Source organism: Oncorhynchus clarkii, chromosome 16 (assembly GCF_045791955.1).
Source record: "Oncorhynchus clarkii lewisi isolate Uvic-CL-2024 chromosome 16, UVic_Ocla_1.0, whole genome shotgun sequence".
In the NCBI taxonomy this organism is placed as follows: Eukaryota; Metazoa; Chordata; class Actinopteri; order Salmoniformes; family Salmonidae; genus Oncorhynchus; species Oncorhynchus clarkii.
In genome coordinates this window covers 17,936,984-17,959,019 of record NC_092162.1, presented here as the reverse complement: position 1 = coordinate 17,959,019, position 22,036 = coordinate 17,936,984, and the positions used below count along the sequence as shown (strand labels likewise).

General features: G+C 42.2%; 1 protein-coding gene across 1 annotated transcript in view; it reads left to right on the top strand.

Annotated features, from left to right (window-relative positions):
• The first annotated feature begins 6,542 nt into the window (after window positions 1-6,542).
• Window positions 6,543-22,036, top strand: part of LOC139368087 (acyl-CoA synthetase family member 2) — a 30,890-nt gene continuing 15,396 nt past the window's right edge. Inside the window, exons 1-7 of the mRNA XM_071106651.1 lie at window positions 6,543-7,233; window positions 14,039-14,234; window positions 19,068-19,196; window positions 19,323-19,376; window positions 19,577-19,695; window positions 21,305-21,467; window positions 21,735-21,830. Coding sequence (XP_070962752.1) covers window positions 7,121-7,233; window positions 14,039-14,234; window positions 19,068-19,196; window positions 19,323-19,376; window positions 19,577-19,695; window positions 21,305-21,467; window positions 21,735-21,830 — 870 coding nt within the window. The 5' untranslated portion in view covers window positions 6,543-7,120. The remainder of the gene's footprint in view (window positions 7,234-14,038; window positions 14,235-19,067; window positions 19,197-19,322; window positions 19,377-19,576; window positions 19,696-21,304; window positions 21,468-21,734; window positions 21,831-22,036) is intronic.

The following is a 22,036-nucleotide window of genomic DNA, read 5'->3' as shown; positions in this document are numbered from 1 at the left end:
GTGTGTGAGGAGGACATGCAGATGTACTCCAAGTTCCTGGACAGAAAGGTTATATTGGTGTTTCCCTACACTCTACCATTACCCCCTGCTCTTACATAGCCCCTTCTTAAACCACTAACCCCTAAGTTTCCAACATGGCCTGACGTGTGTGTTTACAGGAGGAGTTGAAGGCAGAACATGCCTCGTACCTGCGACAGCAGCAGGAGCTCCGTGCCACGATGGCCGACTTCTTGCAGTTCCTGTTTCAGCAAAGAACCGAGCAATGTCTTCATGTTCACCAGCAAGGACTTCTCTCCCTTCGCCTCCTGACGACCCCTGGGGGACACCTCATTATCTTGAGGACACATACTGTGGCTGCATCTCAATAGTCTGGTTGCTTCCTCCCACAGGCACTATAGTGAGGAGAATACTCTTCTGGTTAGCACTTGACATTAGTATGTACAGAGGCCCTCAATCATCAAATATGAATGCTTTTGTGGATATTTTGTATTTTATTTTGTGGTACTGTTTTTGTTTGTATGAGCTGCACTGAAATAAATTTCAATCAACTGTTGATATGGCAACCGCAAGAGTTAGTTATGTCAGTTGGTGTGAATAAAATAATACATTATATGTTTGTATGTTTTCCATGATTTTTCTGTTAAGAACTTTATCCTTGAGTGTGATAACGTCAGTAACTACTGCTCTGCTGTGATCACCCCATAAATGTGTAAGAACAAAGGTATAAATGAAAGTCATGTTAAGTCTATATGATCTGGTTAGAAATGGAACACTTTGCTGAGCCTACTTTCAACTGGGCTTGACCAAATGAGTCAGGCCAACATGGTTTGGATTTCCTTTCAACTTTAACACCTAGTTCTAATTCAACCACAAAGGACTGAAGACAATGAGCCTGTCTTGGGGGGGAGAGCTGGAAAAGTTAAGGGCTTGTTGCTGCCTTATGCTCCACAGGGAGCAAAGTACTATACTTTCTTTAGTCCTTGTCTCTAATGCTGATAAGCCTGTGTGTAACACATGTCCTGTTGGTTGTGGAAGGACTATCGGCTAAATGAAATGCAAATGTCAAAAGATTACAGTGGGACCTACCCACAGCTTGCAGTGTGGCAGTCAGTGAGAATGTCAGAGATCAGCCACCTCTGCATACAGCGCAGGAAAACGTGTCCTTCAGAACCTGCCGCTGAAGGATTTGCAGGTGGAGCGTGGTCAGCTGCTGCACAGAGGCCACCACTGCAGGAAGGGAGTCAGCTGCAAGAACCACTTTATCTTGCTATAAACCCTCTCTAGGGAAAAGGCCTCTTTCTCCCTACAGCTTAAAATAGGTTGAAAGAAAAATTGAGATGCAGGGCAACATCTCCTGAATGTCATGTCCTTGTAAATCAAGAAAGCAGTCATTTACTGCCACACATCAGCTTGGCAGCAAACTAAACCCAATTTCTCACACAACCCTCACTTCTTACATCTAAGCTCCATTGCCTTATCCACAAACCAACATATTAGTATTGACACAATCCAGTCTAGACCATAGATATGACATTATTTATTGACCATAGGGGCTTATTTGCAGATAAATTGTTTCTTTATATAACATGCATACCTACAATAACCCTACTCTTTAAGAACCCATAGCTGGGGAAGTGGTTGGGCGGGTTCACATGCCAGTGGGCATGCACATTACACCTCTGTAGACCACTGCTGCTGCCGAAAGATCGCAAGCAGTTTAGCCTGAGCCATACATTAGCTAGTTACATATGTGTTACCATGAGGAGGCACTGCAAGGGTCTTGGTAGTGGAGAGGGTACTGGCAAGGACAGACTTACTACATCTACTTTCAAGCTGTGTCCCTTGGCTACTGCATGTGATGCACTACTTACCCCGTGGTAGAACCACCAACACACAACTCACAAAGTAGGGATACAAATCTTTTGTACAGTGGAGAGACATTTATTTTGGAAATGATACTCACTTTTGCAGCACAAGAAATGCCATGAATAAGATTGACTAGGGATAGCAGGAAGAGGATAAGTGGTAGTATGAAGTTGGATGTAGGAGTGTTGAACATGTCCTACATGTACTGTATCTCTTAAACTTGCTGACTTCAAATGGTTATCTTAACATGGCTTACTTTTTGGTGTACCATATTATTATTTCGCAGGAAAATGAATACCCAATCACTTGGCAGAGGTGATTGGGTATTTAATAATACAGTAAACTACAATGATGGTCCATTTCAAGAGGTCCCGGGATACCTTGTAAACACAACAGAGATACTTGCTGCTAGTTAGTGCTGCCATGTGTTTTAGTGGCAACTCTGTTTTATTTTATATACTGTATATGTTTTTTAAATTGTATTTCTGTGATATACAAGTAAAACAGCTCCATCAGTGGAGGCACCTCAGAGGAGGAAAGGGAGGACCATCCTCCTCATTGAATTTCATAACAATAATAAATATAAATAGTGAAACATTGAAAGTTGTCCTTTTTAGATTAAACTTTACAAAATATATTCACATGTCCCCAAATAATTGATTAAAACACATTGTTTTGCAATGAAGGTCTACAGTAGCCTCAACTACACTCTGTAGGGTAGCACCACGGTGTAGCCGGAGGACAGCTAGTTTCCGTCTCCCTCTGGGTACAATGACTTCAATACAAAACCTAGGAGGCTCATGCTTCTCACCCCCTTCCATAGACTTACACAGTAATTATGACAACTTCCGGAGGACGTCCTCCAACCTATCAGAGCTCTTGCAACAGGAACTGACATGTTATCCACCCAATCAAAGGATCAGATAATGAATCTAGTACTGAAAGTATAAGCCACAGCGAGCTAGCACTGCATTGCATAAAATCTGGTGAGTAGTTGACTCACAGAAAGACAGTAGTTGAACAGTTAACAAATACATTTCTTTAAAATGAAGGAGAAGCAAGAGAGAGAAAGCTAGCTATATTTTGTTGTATTCTTTTCACTTTCACTTTCACATAGCTAGCAAATGCAGCTAATGTTAGCCTACTCAAACAATCGGCTCAAACAGAGAGGGATACTGTGCTAGCTAACTGGCTCTGGCTATCCAACACAGAAATGCTTCTAAGTCAAGGTAAGCTTTTGGTTTTATTCATTTATTGCCACCGGGGCCCGCCGGTGTAAATGCTAAACTGCTTGCTGACTGTACACTGTATTGCATGATTGCAGCGGGTTTACAAACATGTTAGTTCTAGTAGTTATGTTGACTATGCTGTTAGCTAATAAAGAGACAACAATGTAGGCTGTGTCTAGCAGTTAGCGGTTATGATATGAAGGTTTGGCTTGGAAAGGTTTTTTCACCTAGTCACAGCTGATGCACAAGCGAAGGTCCACAAGCAAAGGGAAAAGGTGAGAAGAGGAGAGCGCTTAGATACGAGAAGGAATTATATAACGATACAATGATCATGCTTTTTGTATGTGGCTGCTATGACAGTGTCATGCAAATGTGTTTGCATGAAATCATAAACGTACCTGAATTTGTCCAATAGAAACTCTCATATGCAACTGTTGGACTAATGATTACAACCTAGATAATCTAGATGCAGGCAAGAGTGTGCAAGGCGGTATTGAATGTCTGCCACCTTGATTACTCAAATGTTTCTCTCGACCTGTGCACCTACGTTGTAAACTTTAATTCATAGCCTAGGTTGTAGCAATCTCATGATGGGTATAGGGAACATTAGAGTATCATGTAGTAGCCTAAACCCATTGACGTTACATTGAGCTGGGTGATTGGAATATGAATGATAGTCATCCAATGTGCTGTAACACAATTAAGGCCATGCTCCTAAAAACAATAATCGCCCTCCCTCATCTTAAACGTCACCGACCACCACTGACCTCCATACACTAACACCAATGTGTAAAACATTTTAGACAGTTTACAGAACCAAGACCTACATTTCACTTAAGACATTAACAATTAACAACAAGGTGCCTAGGACAGACTAGCAAATAGGTCAACTTCTGAGACAGGGAGACACACAGAGAGAGAGAGAGAGAGAGAGAGTACGTGAAGGGGTTGAATTGATCAATTGGAGATGAGATTCAGATGGGCTATTAATGTATTTCAGACTTTAATGAATGCAGCTGTTTGATGGGTTGTTGACATTGTGATTTGTTCAATGTCTACATATTCAACGATCAGTTTGTGCCAATTCTGTATGGAGTTGTTATTTTAGTTTCGAAAGATGCATTTCTTCTCCAGAGCAACATATTTCCAGATAAGTTTGTTTTGGTGGGGTAGAAGGTCAAGGTTGTCCAGGTCACCAAGGCGACAAAAGCCCTGTTTATACCTGGTTCTAACATGCATCCACTGTCCTGATCTAGTCCACATTCTGATTGTAGCCACATTTCCAGACAGGTAGGTGTAGATGATTAAAAGATGCATTGTGGTCTGACTGTGATTTGCCTGACAACCCTCCAGAGGTAGTCAGACATGCAAGCGTAGACGGATCTGGACAGTGAAACCAATTAAATCATCATTATCCCTCGCCTTCTAAAATCATTGACAGGTGGCACCATTGACTTATGGCATCAATATAAATATTATTTTGAAATAATAGCTGTCAAATAATTTGCTGTAACCCTGCAATGACACAGGAATTGAAAGTGGTGGCTGGCTGGCTGGTTGGCTGCACTGCAAAAATGTTTGACCTGACTGTATTTTTTCTTGATGTGATATTGTTTGACTTGAACTTGTTTGTTTTGTTAATATGTTAAATGTTTGTTTATATTTATTTATGTTGTTTATATTTTACAACAAAAACATTTAGTTGTTAGTAAATGCATTGAGTTCTGTAAATTGATGAATCATTGACCATCTTTGCCAGCTGTCCGATTGAATTAATTGATATGTGTTGGGAGTCAGCGGAGTCTGGTGGGAGGAGCTATAGGAGGACGGGCTTATTGTAATGGTTGAAATGGAATAAATGGTAGGAAGTCAAACATGTGGTTTCCATGTCTGATACCATTCCATACATTCCATTCCAGCCATTACAATCAATCACATTTATTTATAAAGCCCTTTTTACATCAGCCGATGTCACAAAGTGCTATACAGAAACCCAGCCTAAAACCTCAAACAGCAAGCAATGCAGATGTAGAAGCACGGTGGCTAGGAAGAACTCCCTAGAAAGGCAGAACAATGAGCCCCTCCTCCTATAGCGCCTCCCACCAGCCTCCACTGTTGGGAGTATACATGAGTATACCAAGTAAATCAGGGCAGAAAAGTTATCCAAACAATAGCACTACTTTCATTTGTAACTTTATTCTTACAAATGTATGGGGTGATCACATCAGAGCAAAAGCAAAGCAGCAGGATAGAGTTCTTACTAGAAATGTTGATGGGAGATTGAGGAAAAAACAAACAATTTAATACATTTTAGAATAAGGCTGTAACGTAACAAAATGTGGGAGAAGTCAAGGGGTCTGAATACTTTCCAAATGCTGTGATCGTATACAAATAATAAGAATTGATTGGGTTTACGGCTCCCGAGTGATTGCAGCAGTCTAAGGCACTGCATCTCAGTGCTAGAGGCGTCACTACAGACTCTAGTTCGATTCCAGGCTGTATCACAACCGGCCGTGATTGGGAGTCACATAGGGCGGTGCACAATTGGCCCAGTGTCGTCTGTAAATAATAATTTATTTTTAACTGAGTTGCCTAGTTAAATTAATGTTAAATAAATATAGCACTTTAACAATTGAGGCACTCAAAGCACTTTACATACTCACCTCATCCACCATCAATGTGTAGCACCCACCTTGTTGATGCACAGCGACAATTGTTGTGCCAGAACTCTCACCACACATCAGCTATCAGGTGGAGAGGTGAGGAGTGATATATGGCATTTAGGAATGAGGGGGATGAATAGGTGGCCATGATAGAATGTGGCCAGGTTGGGAATTTAGCCATGACACCGGGGTGACACCCCTAATCTTACAATAAACGGCATGGGATTTTGAATGACCACAGAGAGTCAGGACACCCGTTTTAACGTCCCAACCCGAAAGACGGCACCCTACGCAGGACAATGTTCCCAAATGTAATCAAGGTTTGAAATGATTATGTTTTATTATATCTGTTTGAGCTTCTTGCGGTCAGTTTGCAGTCAAATTATTTGATTTATTATTATGTTCCATACTTGAAGTACCATCTGCGTGAATGCAGCTTTCTCAAGCTTCTGTTATTCCAAAACACTCAATTTTATGACTGCCTTTTTGTATAATGTTAATATTATTATTTTTAACTAGGCAAGTCAGTTCATCTTATTTACAATGACGACCTACCCCGGCCAAACCCGGACGACGCTGGGGCAATTATGCGCTGCCAAATGGAACTCCCAATCACGGCCGGATGTGATACAGACTAGATTTTTGCTTGTATCCTTATTCCTTTTATTGTACTTGGTCTGTGTGGTGCCGTTTTTTTGGTTGTCTATGTAACCCCTGTTAAAAGAAAATAACATTATAATAAAAAGATAATTACAAATAAAAGAACACAGCTAGCACACATCCTGTTGCAGTCCCTCCTCTAAGTAATTAAGTATTGTGGATGACATAAGAAACATTCATTCATGCAGTCGAAATGATTATCCGTCGTAGTTGTTTAAATTCGGATAGTGATTGGAACCGTACACGGATCAAACGTGTTAACTGAAAAAACATTTGTATGGGTGTTTTCAAGCCCAAAATGCTTGCTTGCTACACCAAAGAAAACAAAGAATAGAAACTGGTTACACCATGTACATTTGTGTCACCTGCAGGTCAGTGAAGCCTAACGCGCAACCTGGGAACAAAGTTCATCTGCTGTAATTTATGTAACAAAATCTGTCATCTCAACATACGGGTTTATTATACTGTTATTTTAAGGCGATATTATCTATGGCTGGAAGGCATTCCAAACCGACCAATCAGTGTCAAACAACATGCATTTTCTACCTCTTTTAGGGTAGATTGGTGCAATGGGACTTGTTATACAACTACTGAAGGAATTTTCTTAACTCGATGGCGCATCACCAGGGTCAGCTTTAACTGCAGTCTATCGTTTGGTTTTTAATATTGTATAAACAGATTTTTTAAAGGATTTCTTAGATAATGTTTTCGAGGATTGCATTTGGCTCTCAGCCTCTTCGGTCGAATGTATTTTTTTCCAAGCCAGTAAAACTTTTGCAAAAACCAAGGACAACTTTTCCTTCACAAGGCAGTTGGTGAGTAACAATGCAGAGAACATGTTCATCCGTGACTCGTGATCAGTATTATTGTTATAGGCCTATGCGAAAATTGGTAACATCGTGGGAAATAAACTCTAAATAGATTGCCACTACTTGTTACAATAAATTTTATCATTCAGTGTTCCAGTTGTTTGGGGAAAACAACCCCTATATGCAACTGCGCAAAAATATTGATGTCACTTTTCATACTTAAACTGTTACCAAATTTGACCCAGTGAGTGTATAAAAACTGAATAATGCATTTGATTTATTCTCTGGAGACACCAAAGGTATTTGAGCTGCAGAAGTTTCAAGAATCCTCCCAACCCCAAATCGAGTGACTGTGCATTAGACCACACAGGCTTACAATCACAGATAACTAATTATTGTCGACTTGTTACATGTGTATCTCCTAACTTCCAATATTTTCTCTTTGCTCTTTCATTTTAAATGGTTATTCAAGAATAGGGTGTAGATTAACCTTGGCTGCTATTGGATATGGCGGGGCATTTCCTCAGGCTAGCTCAGAAATAATATTTTAAGCAGATCTCAAAATGAAAGTATCATGTTTCAGCTGAGGGTGCTACCTCATTCGGAAAGCATTCAGAACCCTGGACTTTTTCTACATTTTGTTACGTTACAGCCTTATTCTAAAAGTGATTAAATAGTTTTTTCCCTATCAATTTACACACAATACCCCTAATGACAAAGCGAAAACACGTTTAGATTTTTTTGCAAATGTATTAAAAATAAAAAACGCAAATATCACATTTACATTAGTATATTTACATTACCCTTATTTACTCAGTACTTTGTTGAAGCACCTTTGGCAGCGATTACAGACTCAAATATTCTTGGTTATGATGCTACAAGCTTGGCACACCTAAATTTGGGGAGTTTATCCCATTCTTCTCTGCAGATCATCTCAAACTCTGTCAGGGCGCCAAATTCAAAACAACAGAAATCTCATAATTAAAATTCCTTAAACATACAAGTATTATACACCATTTTTTAAAGATAAACTTCTCGTTAATCCAGCCACAGTGTCTGATTTCAAAAAGTATTTACGGCGAAAGCACACCTTGCGATTATGTTAGGTCAGCGCCAAGTCACAGAAAAACATACAGCCATTTTCGGAGAAGGAGATGTGTCACAAAACTCAGAAATAGCGTTATAAATATTCACTTACCTTTGATCTTCATCGGAATGCACTCCCAGGAATCCCAGTTCCACAATAAATGTTTGTTTTGTTCGATAAAGTCCATTTATGTCCAAATACCTCCTTTTTGTTCAAGCATTTAGCACAGTAATCCAAACGCTATTTCTGAGTTTTGTGACACATCTCCTTCTCCGAAAATGGCTGTATGTTTTTCTGTGACTTGGCGCTGACCTAACATAATCGCAAGGTGTGCTTTCGCCGTAAAGACTTTTTGAAATCAGACACTGTGGCTGGATTAACGAGAAAAGCAATTAGTTCAGACGAAAAGTCAAAAAAGTTATATTACAGTTTGAGTCAAACGATGTATAGAATCAATCTTTAGGATGTTTTTAACATAAATCTTCAATAATGTTTCAACTGGACAATTAATTTGTCTTTAGAAATGAAAAGGAATGCAGCTAGCTTTCACGGCCGCGCGCGCCTGACTGAGCTCATTGCATTCTGCCAGACCTCTTAGTCAAACAGCTCTTATTCTCTCACCCTTCACAGTAGAAGCCTGAAACAAGGTTCTGAAGACCTAGTGGAATCCTTAGGAAGTGCAATATGACCCCATAGACACTGTATATTGGATAGGCAAATACTTGAAAACCTACAAACCTTAGATTTCCCATTTCGTGGTTGGATCTTTTCTCAGGTTTTTGCCTGCCACATGAGTTGTGTTATACTCACAGACATCATTCAAACAGTTTTCGAAACTTCAGAGTGTTTTCTATCCAAATCTACTACGTATTTGCATAGTCTAGCTTTTGGGCCTGAGTAGCAGACAGTTTACTCTGGGCACCTTATTCATCCAAGCTACTCAATACTGCCCCCGTTCCCAAAGAAGAACAAATTCTTATTTACAGTGACGGCCTACTAGTATTCTGATCATGGAATTCCGAACACGTCATGCATCTACACCTACATTTAAATGTGTCTACAGTGTCTGGATTACCTTTTCCCACAGTATATTCAAATGGCAGTATGCATTCTACAGGCAGTGGAACAGGCAAAATATGATAATCACACATCTGATGGCAGTAGCTAACTACTGTAGCTAGCAAGCAATGCTAAATAGATTGCAAAACGGTTGCTCAGTTGGTTGAGTATGTTGCTTGCAACGCCAGGGTTGTGGGTTCGATTCCCACGGCGTCTAGTATGAAAAAATCTATGCACTCGCTACTTTAAGTCGCTCTGGATAAGAGCGTCTGCTAAATGATACAAAAATAATACATTTTTCGAAATATTAGCTTGCTGGCTAGCATTTGAGGCCAGCAAACACGGCCCTCATGCTAGGAACGTATTTCCTCCAATATTATAATAAAAACGTTGCCCACTGTGTGCACTTTCCGTAGCCTGATTGCGTCCAGACTGAGGAGAAATCCGCACACAATGCATCCCTGACCACCACCTGAAGTGGTCAGCCAGATCTAAACACAATCGGACCACAAAGCGACTTTTGTGCGTCTAGAATCGTCTTTTCAATGTGATCTTCATATTCTGATAGGAGAAGGCGCATGTAAGTATCAAGTGTAGAGACGACCATAGTAAATGTAAATCTGGGATACTCCAAATTAGTTTTGTATGGTAACATAAGACAGAAGTTGTACATACAGTAGGGCAGAAATAAAAGCAGGGTGGTTGTATAATGCGAACATCTAGCAACCCAAAGGTTGAATGTTCGAATCTTATCATGGACAACTTTATTATCTTTGCAACTACTTACTAAGCAAACATCTAGCAAGGTTGCATGTTCGAATGTCATCACTGACAACTTTATAATTTTTACTAATTAGAAACTTTGCAACTTCTTGCTACTTTGCAACTACTTCACATGTTAGCTAACCCCAAACCCAACTAGTCACTCAATGGGAGAGCCGTACACCTGGCGGACAGGATGAGTTAAGATGTTAATATCAGAGTTATTCCGTACCATGGGTGTGATGTGCATACCCCCACCCGCCCCCACCAAATAAATTCCTGGGCATGTAGTGTCAGTTCCTTGAGACTCTTCCCGAGGTTACAAGGGAACTGACATCTGGACTAGCATGGTCCCTAGCTCATAGAACCGTGGTTACGTGAGTAACCTTTCTATTTTGCTTAAGGGACTATGCTAGTCACTCAATGGGATGACTACGAGAGTAAGTCGGTTCCTCTAGGGCACAGCCTAGCGCAACACATCACCATAGGTGTTCGAGGCAGTACCTGGCTCAACCGCAGGTTACTGTTTGGAGGGAAGGGTAGCACTAAGCACAGCTGAACTCATACCGTGCGGGTCAGCCACATTCACCCGATAAAACCTTGCAAAGGTACTGGGTGACGCCTAGCTGGCAGCTTCACATATGTCAGAGAGGGGGACTCCCTTAAGCAGTGTCCAGGAGGTGGCAACTCCCCTGGTGGAATGTGCTACCACAGAGGATGGCACTGGGTGGCCAGCTTGGCTATATGCTTGCAGGATAGTGTCTACAATCCAAGTACCAACTGTTTTCAGAGAGGCTTACCCTGTACTCTCGAAAGCACACAAACAGATGATCAGATGATGAGTCCACTCCACGTACGCGTTTAGGGATCTCACAGGACACGGAGCGCGTACATCAAAATCATGAGCCCCAGGGGGTATGGTGGTGGACAAGGCTGTTTCTCTGTTCATGTGACCTGGGGGCAGGACCTTTGGTAGGAAAGCAGGATTAGGCCGCAGAGTAACGATCGCCTTACCTGGGCCTAGACGATAACGCTCATCACTAACCGATAAAGCATGGAGCCTGCCAACCCTCTTGGTCGAGGCGATTTCCACCAGAAACACAGTCTTAAAAGAGAGGTGTTCAAGTCTATAACATCTAACAGTTCAAAGGGAGGTCTGGATATTACTCCAAGAACCAGATCCAAATCCCATTTGTGAACCGATGGAGCTCTTGCTGGGCGTAATCGACAGACTCCCTTAAGAAACCTTGGCATGAGCGGATGGCTGCCAAGTGGACTATCCTGCTCTTCATCATGACTTGCTGAAATGGCTGCAGCGTATACAGTACCTTAAGTGTGGATGCTGCCCTGCCAGCATTGAACAAAGACCTCTATTACTGGAGCACAGTTTATGTTCCAAGATTCTGGACCAACACCCGGCTCCCCACACCACTGGCAGAACACACACCACGTCGTGTCATTGGTTAATGTGGTGGACGGGGCCCTGGCCTTCTGTAAGATGTTAACAACAAGAGAGCTCAAGATCTAAATCAGACCTATTTCGCTGTTCAGTGGCTAGGCCCACAGCTTCAGGCGGCAGGGATTTGGATGCCACAATGTGTCCTTCGCCTGTGACAATAGGTCCGGCCTCCGAGGTAGTTCCCATGCTGTCCCCGCTAGGAGTGACCTTAATCAGTGGGGTCTCAGCCATCTGGGGGCAATCAGAAGGACCTGGTTTCCCGATTCTGTTCAGAGTCGTTGGAATCATTGGGATTGGGGGGAAGGTGTATAGTTTCTTCCTCGGCCACTCGTGGGCCAGGGCATCTAGGCCACATGGCCCGGGGGGGTTTGAATATTGAGAAACAGGGGGGACACTGTGTACCTCTGAGCCAAACAGATCCACCTCCGCTTCCCTAAAGAATAACAACATGCGACTCACTATTCAGGCATGTAGTCGCCACTCCCCATCCGGAGGGGAGGAGACCCATCAGTCTTTTACACTGAAGAACAGGTACCTTCTGGTCTTGGACAAAATGATTGAGGTGATCTACAATTTTCTGGACTCGCTCTTTGGTGAGATGAGCCCTCCATTAGAGACGAGTCGATCCGCATGCCCACGAATATCACAGTTCGTGTGTGGACCAGGTAGCTTTTTTGCATGTTCAACCGGAGGCCTAGCTCTGAGATGTGCTTCACGAGAGCTGTCGTGTATGCTGCTGCCTGTTCTCATGACTGAGTTTAGATTAGCCAATCGTCTAGGTCATTTAGTACTAAAATCGCTTGTGATGTTAAGGGTGCTAGAGCGGCATCCATGCATTTTGTGAATGTTCTTGGTGCCAGGAAGAGGCTGAAAGGTAACACTTGGTACTCACGCTATACCGTTGAATGCAAAGCGCGGAACTTCCTGTGAGCCGGGTGGATCGATATGTGGAAGTAGGCATCTTTTAGGTCAACAGTGGTGGACCACTGGCCTGGGCTGATAGCCTGTAGGATGCAGGACGAAGATGGCACTTTGAAGGGGAGGGTTTTCAAGCACCGGTTGAGAGGCCTCAAGTCCAGGATGGGGCAAAAGCCACCATCCCTCTTGAGGACTAGGAACTTAGAACCCAATGTGCTTAGAATCCACTCCTCAGAACCCACTGTGCTGTTCTGATGGTTTGAGTTGTCTGATTGCCTCCCTGATGGAGAAGAATGCAATCTCTAGTTGAAGAGCTTCTATTTTCAGGGGGTCGGCTGTTGTAGTTGACCAGACCCCTCTGAAAGGTGGTGGCCCGGCATCGGAACTGGAGTTTTTACCCCTGTAGTACTGTATCCAGAGGGACTCCACAAGCTCCTCCCACAAGCTCAAGCCATTGCCACACCCATCAGGATGACTGAGGGGCCCTTCGGAGCAGAGGGACGGTGCTTGTTATGTCGCTGCCTGTGCTGGTGGGGGCGCCACTGCTGACCCGGAGTCTATTGATCTGGGTGATCTCGGCATGGCTGGTTTGGTGGAGAACCCAAGCGGCCTTTTGAGGCAGGGGAAAGGTGAGGTCTAGACTGCAATTGTCTCTGCCCTGCGTTACCCTACCCAGAGGGACCCATGCAAGACTGCATGGGACACTAGGACCAACATTTGGCCTGGGGAGATGGGGAGCTCCATAAAAGTTTTTTTCACAGAGGCTGACATTTTTGTCTGTGAGAGCCAAAGCTGTCTGCGTGATAAGATGACTGTAAACAGGGCTTTGTCATTAGCACGTGACGTCATAGCCAATCGTGCTTCATATACTGTAGGCGTGGGCCGAGAGTAGCACTGAAGGGGGAATCCACAGCCTGAATTGCATGCTCTAAGCCTAGGCACATCCATACAGGTGGAATGGGCATCAATACCAGAGGTATTGATGTGAGAAGCCAGACTCAACTGACATAATAACAGACTATGTGTGAGGAGAGGTCCTGAGAACAGAGTGGTCAGGCACGCGGCTCTGAATCTCACTCCGGCAACAGCTGCGGAGTCTCCCCTAGCCTGGGTGGGAGCTGCATGAACTGTCAAGTGTAGACACGGACTAAATGTCTAGCCTAACCAATGAATTTATTCTCCCTCTCCTTTCATTGTGTTGAATGTGCACCTCCCCCTCCCTTGCCCTAGACTCCTATTCACCCTCCCTGTCCTCATCTGTCTCACATTTTAACCATTTAACTCATTTACTTTTCCCTACTGTATGCCCCATTTTGACACTCCATATGACACTATCTCAAATTATGTCCTACTCAAACTGTTTCCATGGCCCCCATAACTTTTCTGAAAATCCTCTTATGAATATCACCCTTTATTGAATTCCATTTTAATCTAAAGGCTGTGTACGGATTCCAGTTTGTTTGACTTTTAAACCCCGGACCATTTCAGATCTGTAACTTCAGCTCTCTCTCTATTTTCCCACCTAGTGCAGTCCATGTGGACAGTCCACCCACTATCCCCACACTTACCACCAGCTATGCCCATGGCACCTCCTCCAAGTCTCTACTCTTCAGTACGGTCGGTGGGAGCCTCCAGGCTTCAGCTGAACGCTTTCCAGACCGGGAGGCTGTAGTGTTCCTACAGGACGGGGTCAGGAAGACCTTCTCACAGCTCCAGCAGGATGTGAGTGGTGTCTACTTCCTATTTTCTACTAATCCTATGCCAAACAGATTAGGGGTACACAAGGGCTCTTTCTGTAGTGTGTGCAAGACTTCAAATCCTTGATTCCTCAACTCCTTGCCTCTATCTCAAAGCTCATTGAAGGAGGAGATCCAAGGCGAGAGAGTTAAGGAATCAAGGATTTTGAGGCTTGCACACTTCTCAGACCGAGCCAAGACACTTGTCCTCTCGCCCCCTCCAAAAGGAATTGTAACATCTAAATGAAACAGCATGTTCTACGCCCATTTTAGGGAAACCCTATGGAGGCAGATGTATAAAAAAGCAAAGTGTGTTATTGTTTGCAATATGAATACAGTAACACGTGAGTACACAAAATGGCTTATCATCCATACCTACACATGCAGTCAGAGCTGGCCCTAGCCTTTTGGATGCCCTATGTGACATTTTGTTAGACTTGCTGTCATTCTCATTTATATTTGTTGTCACTTATTAAGCATGAAGTATTTCATATTTTTTGGTCCACTTAAAGGATTGCTGTATATGATTTTTCTTATTTCCTTCATGTCGTTTTTTTACCCTATTAATTTTATATCCTGAGATTTTAGAGTAGTCTTAAAATATTTGTATCAAAGGGGGCATAGAGTTTTCAATATTAGTCAGGTATATCAGGAGATCATCTGCAAATAAGTTTAGTTTATATTAATGTTTACCATGGGTCCTGTCTAATTCTTTCTGTAAGCAGTTCAGTTGACAGTGCAAACAGGAGGGGGGAGAGGGGACATCCCTGTCTTGTGCCCTGCCCCTTTTCGAAAGGAATTGAATCAGATAATGTATTATTTGGTCAATTCTTGCTTTATGATATTTATATAATGTTTGTATAACATTTATTATTTCAGCTGGAAAGTTTTGAATAGAAAGGCAATCCAAGATTGTCAAAAGCCTTTTCGGCATCAACAGCCATTATTGACAAATCTCTATCTTTTTAAACTTTTGCCAAGTAGGATATTATCATTCTCTTAAGGCATCCCAAATTATATTGGTGATCGGCTTTTCTCTGTCCTCTGACAACGATCCGATATCATTATATCATGAATGTTTGAATCTAGTAAAATTGGTGAGTACATTCAATTCTTGAATAGCTTTTGTTACTTTGAGAAAAAAATGGATAATCTTTTGTTGTTAGGAATGGTAATCTTCAGGTGTCCTAGTAAATCTTTGGAGGCTCCCTAAATGTGCCTTTTTACAACGTCTGTCAATCTTATCTAATGTAGAATTTAGGTCACCTGCTAAAATAATAGTTCCTGTCTGCATTTGATCTAATATAGCTTAAATTTATCTGAAAACACCAGATGTGCCCCTGGTGGGATATACAATAAAAGCAATGTATATTTTTCCCCATGCAAGGTACTGTACAATTCAAAATGAGAAAATATGCTGAGATAAGGGAAAATGGTGTATTCTTATTTATCAGGATGCTTACAGTTTTGTTGTTGCTACAGTAGGTAGCAGAATAGGCCTCTCCAACCCAATTCCTATTTAAATATTCAATTTCTCCTTTATTTAAGTGTAACTCTTGCAAGAACCACATCTGCTGACAATCTAAGTGTTTGAGAATCATATAAAAAAAAACATTATGGAGCCCGTGCACATTCCATGTGATAAATTGAATTTTGTTGGCCAAGCTTATCACCAACCCCCATCCTTGCCCTCCTCTTTCTCACCCAGCCCAAGTTTATCCCAACCTCCCATCTTTCCCTGTCTTATCTTCTAAGGCAAATTTACACTCCTCTTTACATCTACTTACTCATCCATTCTCCTTCATTCACACACAACATATACCCTATGCCTCCAAAGATCCGTGGGGGATGATGTAGTGCACACACAATGTACTTTTTCTCTTAATTTTTCATGTACCGAATAAATATGGACTTTTTCAACTCTACTGTAGCGATAAATAGCAAATGTACCTACTCTGGTCTGTCTTTTTCCATCCCTATTTTAAACAGTTCACCCAAATTACAAAAGAATACAAACATTTTGTATTAATCTTAAAAGCAGTCTATGGACAAGCAGACTGCAATCTATGATTTGGCTATGCACTGCCATCAACCATAATATTTCCTGTGGAGAGCTTTTGTGTAGTGGTAACACTCCCCGGCATGTCGTATACAACATTTCACCTGAGAACAGGTGATCTCTGCTTTCAACCTTCCAACTGTTTCTAGCATTTACCTGTCTCCTTAACTCATTTAATTACTGTCTGAATAAAGTGTCAAACCACCTAAAAAATAATATTTGCATACTTTACATTTCATTCCCCCAAAAGATAATTGTAGACTAAGTGAAAAACTACTTATTTAAATATGGTACTTAAACATACTGTCACACCCTGATCTTTCACCTGTCTTTGTGATTGTCTCCACCCCCCCAGGTGTCGCCCACCTTCCCCATTTATCTCCTGTGTATTTTTACCTTTGTTCTGTTTGTCTGTTGCCAGTTTGTCAAGTCAACCAGCGTTTTTGTTATCAGCTCCTGCTTTTCCCAGTCTCTCTTTTTCTCCCCCTCCTGGTTTTGACCCTTGCCTGTCCTGACCCTGAGCTAGCCTGCCGACCTGTACCTCTGCCTACCCTGAGCCTGCCTGTCATCCGGTACCGTTGCCCTACCTCTGGTTTACAGAACCCTGCCTGCCTTGACCTGTCTTATTGCCTGCCCCTGCTGCATTATTAAACCATTGTTCATTTGAAGTGTCTTCATCTGGGTCTTATCTTCATACCTGATACATACATGGTTAACTCCCGTTTCCATTCCACAAAGGGAAGGCATCTCCCCGCACCTACGATCATGTTTAGTACATATCAAATACATGGAAATAATGAATCAAATCATTTTCCATTACACAAGGGGTTGCACAAAAGGAAACATCAGGTTGATTGGACGTCAATACATCAGCTGTCTCTCCCCTCTCGTTCAGTTGGAAACAGCATTGCACGAGTTCGCAAATGCAGCGCTGACATCACACACAGAGCCAAAACAAATACGAGGAGGAGATTCAGCCCAAAACAAATTTAGAGAAGGGGTTGATTTGATGAAAATTCATCACTGTTTACTATCGACTGTTGCACATGATGCTCTTTTTTTCTGTAGATTTAAAAAAGGAATCTGTTACTTCATTGACATAAACTCAGCAAAAAAAGAAACGTCCCCTTTTCAGGACCCTGTCTTTCAAAGATGTCTTTCAAAGATAATTTGTAAAAATCAAATAACTAAACAGATCTTCATTGTAAAGCGTTTAAACACTGTTTCCCATGCTTGTTAATCAACATGCACCTGTGGAACAGTCGTTAATACACAGCTTACAGACGGTAGGCAATTAAGGTCACAGTTATGAAAACCTAGGACACTAAAGAGGCCTTTCTACTGACTCTGGAAAAACACCAAAAGAAAGATTCCCAGGGTCCCTGCTCATCTGCATGAACGTGCCTTAGGCATGCTGCAAGGTGGCATGAGGACTGCAGATGTGGCTAGGGCAATAAATTGCAATGTCCGTACTGTGAGACGCCTAAGACAGCGCTACAGGGAGACAGGACGGACAGCTGATGGTCCTCGCAGTGGCAGACCACGTGTAACAACACCTGCACAGGATCAGTACATCTGAAAATCACACCTGTGGGACAGGTACAGGATGGCAACGACCACTGCCCGAGTTACACAAGGAACGCACAATCACTCCATCAGTGCTCAGACTGTACGCAATAGGCTGAGAGAGGCTGGACTGAGGGCTTGTAGGCAGGTCCTCACCAGACATCACCGGCAACAATGTCACCTAGGGGCACAAACCCACTGTTGCTGGACCAGACAGGACCGGGAACTTGCAGGGGCCTTGGTGGAAGAGTGGGGTAACATTTTCACAGCAAGAATGGGCAAATCTGGTGCAGTCCATGAGGAGATCCACTGCAGTACTTAGTATCTGGTGTGGCCACCAGCTGCATTGACTGTTACTTTTGATTTTTACCCCCCTTTGTTCAGGGACACATTATTCCATTTCTGTTAGTCACATGTCTGTGGAACTTGTTCAGTTTATGTATCAGTTGTTGAATCTTATGTTCACAAAAATATTTGCACGTTACGTTTGCTGAAAATAAACGCAGTTGACAGTGAGAGGACGTTTTTTTTGTTGCTGAGTTTGGGTTATCTTAAGCAGTTGTGGCCATTTAACAAGACCCCAATGGTTGGAAGAACGCAGTGAGCTGGGTTGGAGGCAAAGTCTAACCTGGTGTGATCTCCAGGTTATGAAAGCATTAAACTAAGTCCAAAATGTGACCAATGACACCAAACGTATTAACAGTATTTGTCCTGGGACTACGGTAACCAGGCAGTAGCTGGTATCTGATTAGAAAGTGATTTCTACGGTACTTACCTGCTGTGGAAACAGCTACCCATGATATGACTGGGCATAGCGTGGATAGAGTTCAGATAGCCAAACCTTGACTTTTGAAGTTAAACATTCATTCGGCAATAAAGAATTGTCACGTGTTTGGGTAACAACCAGCTGTGTCGCTCACTCAGTTTGGTTTAGATTCTATTGATAGTAATAGTAATCAATAATGTATTTCTGCAGTTTTTTTTTATGCGGTTCTGATTAATTCAATGTTGAAATGTGCACTACAAAATACCCCTTTAGATATGTTTTACCATATCTCTTGCTACTGTTTTACTCAACTGTCTCTCAATTCCCCTGTCTCTTTCAGCAATGCTGCTGTGAATCGCTTTCTAGCGTCCAGCTATGCATTGATTACCATTACCTCTTTGTGCTGACGGTGCTCCATTATGGCTCAGGTGGACCAGGCTGCTGCAGGCCTCCTGGCACTGGGACTGAAGAGGGGGGACCGACTGGGCATGTGGGGACCCAACACATATGAGTGGGTCCTGTTCCAGTTTGCCTCAGCCAAGGCTGGCATCATACTGGTGAGCGCTGACACTGGTGGCATGGAGGAGGAATCTTAACAGGGGAAAGAGGTTTTTCAACCTCAATGGTGAAGTCAAGTACATTAAAGCGGATGTTTTCAGTGGTTATGCTTTGTCTTCTGACAGGTGTCTGTGAACCCAGCCTATCAGGTGCAGGAGTTGGAGTTTGCTTTGAGGAAGGTGGGTCACTTGAGTTGCCACGTCATGTTTTGTTCCATGAAAGTTGCACTGGGTGTGGACACTATTAAGTACGGTGCAGAGATTATTGCTAGTTAAACAGTTTATTATGAGGATAAAGGCAATGATGTTGATGATGTTCATTGGTGGTAATAACAGTGTGTTCATTGGTGGTAATGATGTAGTTTCCTGCTTTGGTCCAGGTTGGATGCAATGCCATTGTGTGCCCGACCCAGTTTAAGACCCAGAAGTACTGTGACATGCTCAGGCAGATCTGTCCAGAGATGGACACTGCTATCCCAGGATCGGTCAAGAGTGCCAGGTATGACCACACTGTTTCCATATACAATCAGAACTCTTCTTTTGACGAAATAACACAATTTCAGTTACACTGAATGATGATCAAATTACAATGGGTTGTGTTCTGGTGGGTGCAAAGCACTAAATATTGCAGATAGAAAAATTCTACAGCTCAGACGATTCTCTGATCTATTCTACATGACTGAGAAGCATGGCTGTCTGTTCTACATGTTTTTCTATCGGAATGTTTTGTTACATTTAGTGCTGAGCGACTAGAGCTTTTTGAGGTCGGTTCAGTTTGAAAAATAATCATGTTTTTCGGAGAAAAAAACAACAGTAAAAGCAATACACATTTTGTGGGTTGAATGCTGTAAGAACACAGAGTAAAACAATTAAGGAAAGTCCCATGATGGAGGTGACTTGCCATAACTGCTTTTCACTTATTAACCATCATTTATTCACATTACTTTACTAAAATATTTCAGTTGTTGTGTATATTTGTTTCAATTGATGACTTTATTATTTCTTTCCAAGTCATCTTCTCAATAGAGCTGCTGTCTGGCAAAATCATTATTTTAGTAATTATTCTTCAAAGTAAATAAGGCATACTTTTATGACTGCTAAATACCAACTGTCAAACACTTAGATCAGGAATGGGCAACTAGCGGCCCCCCTTTTGAAGGCCTTCGGATCAATAAAAAATGTAATACTAATATGTATATATATTTTTTTGGGGGAAACTCTGTCGTCTCACCTTACTGTTAGAATAGTCACTGATAGTCAGTCAATTAGCCCATGTCAGGCAAAACATTTTTAGATTGCTTTGTTTAGTGGCCAGATATCTAAACTTACTATCATGGTTGAATTACTGGGCGGGGGGCCCCCACTGATTGACAAATGTTTTTTTTAAGTCTCACTCATATATCATATAAAAAAACTGCAAACATTTCTTCTCTGCCCCATGGAAAAATGTGTAGAATTGCAGCAAATTTGCTTTAAAACTTCAATTTTCTCTACCACCGAATGTCAAAATGTTGCAAGTTCAAACCCCCGAGCTGACAAGGTACAACTCTGTCGTTCTGCCCCTGAACAGGCAGTTAGCCCACTGTTCCTAGGCCGTCATTGAAAATAAGAATTTGTTCTTAACTGACTTGCCTAGTTAAATAAAGGTAAAAAGTTGCCCATCCCTGACTTAGATCTTGTATTTTCCAGTAGAGATACCACTAGATTGCGCATTCTTCTCTCTTTTACGTAGCAGTTGTAAAAAATAAAAAAACACAGAACGAAAAAGTTTGCGCGCAATGAATTATGGTCATTGTAGTTAATTGCCACATTATCTGCACTCAACTAAGTAGAATATTGGCCTGTTGGAAATTACAACTTCCTACTATAATCGCACAGTTGGGGCTTGATATGATTTATCTCTACAGAAACTGTGTAATGTGCTTATTAAACTCACAGAAAAAAATACAAACCGACTTCAGTCAATTAGTTGTTTAAAAATAACTGCAATGTCAGATAATCGCTCAGCTTTAGTTACATTGCACACTGAGCTCACACGATTATCTGTTCTATTCTACATAATGTATTTCTATCTGAATGTTTTGTTACGTGTGACCCTCCCTCCTCAGACTCCCTGACCTCCACACAGTGATCGTGACAGACAGCCGGCAGCCGGGGATGTACCACCTAGAGGACGTGATGCAGGCAGGGAGCAGCCAGCACATGCAGCAGCTGGAGGAGCTGCAGAAGAAACTGTCCTTCGACGACCCCATCAATATTCAGTTCACATCGGTACTTTTAGTAAACTGCATATACTCTCACTCTCTATTCTTCCCATTTGATCCTGTGCTCACAGTTCGTCTTTACATGGTCATGGTGTCCAACAAATCTATACTGTGAATTCATGTTAAATCCTCTGTTGACAGGGATCTGAATCATAATACTCAACAGTATTTAGTCACCTGTGCATGCCCCAGTTGGATCTATTCAAGTGCATTTGCGAATATGCATTGCTTTGTGCCCACTATTTCTCTGACGTACTTGTTTGTCTGATGTCAGGGTACGACGGGGAACCCTAAAGGTGCCACCCTCTCCCACCACAACATCGTCAACAATGCCTACTTCATTGGCATGCGACTTGGATATGACTGGAGGGTGAGTGCCCTGCCTACACAGACACATATGATTCCAGACAATGAGTTAGTTAGGCTGCGTTTAGACAGGCAGCCAATTCAGATTTTTTTTCTTCCACTAATTGGTCTTTTGACCAATCACATCAGATACTTTCACATCAGATCTTTTTCAGAGCTGATCTGATTGGTCAGAAGACTTGGTCAAAAATCAGAATTTGGCTGCCTGTC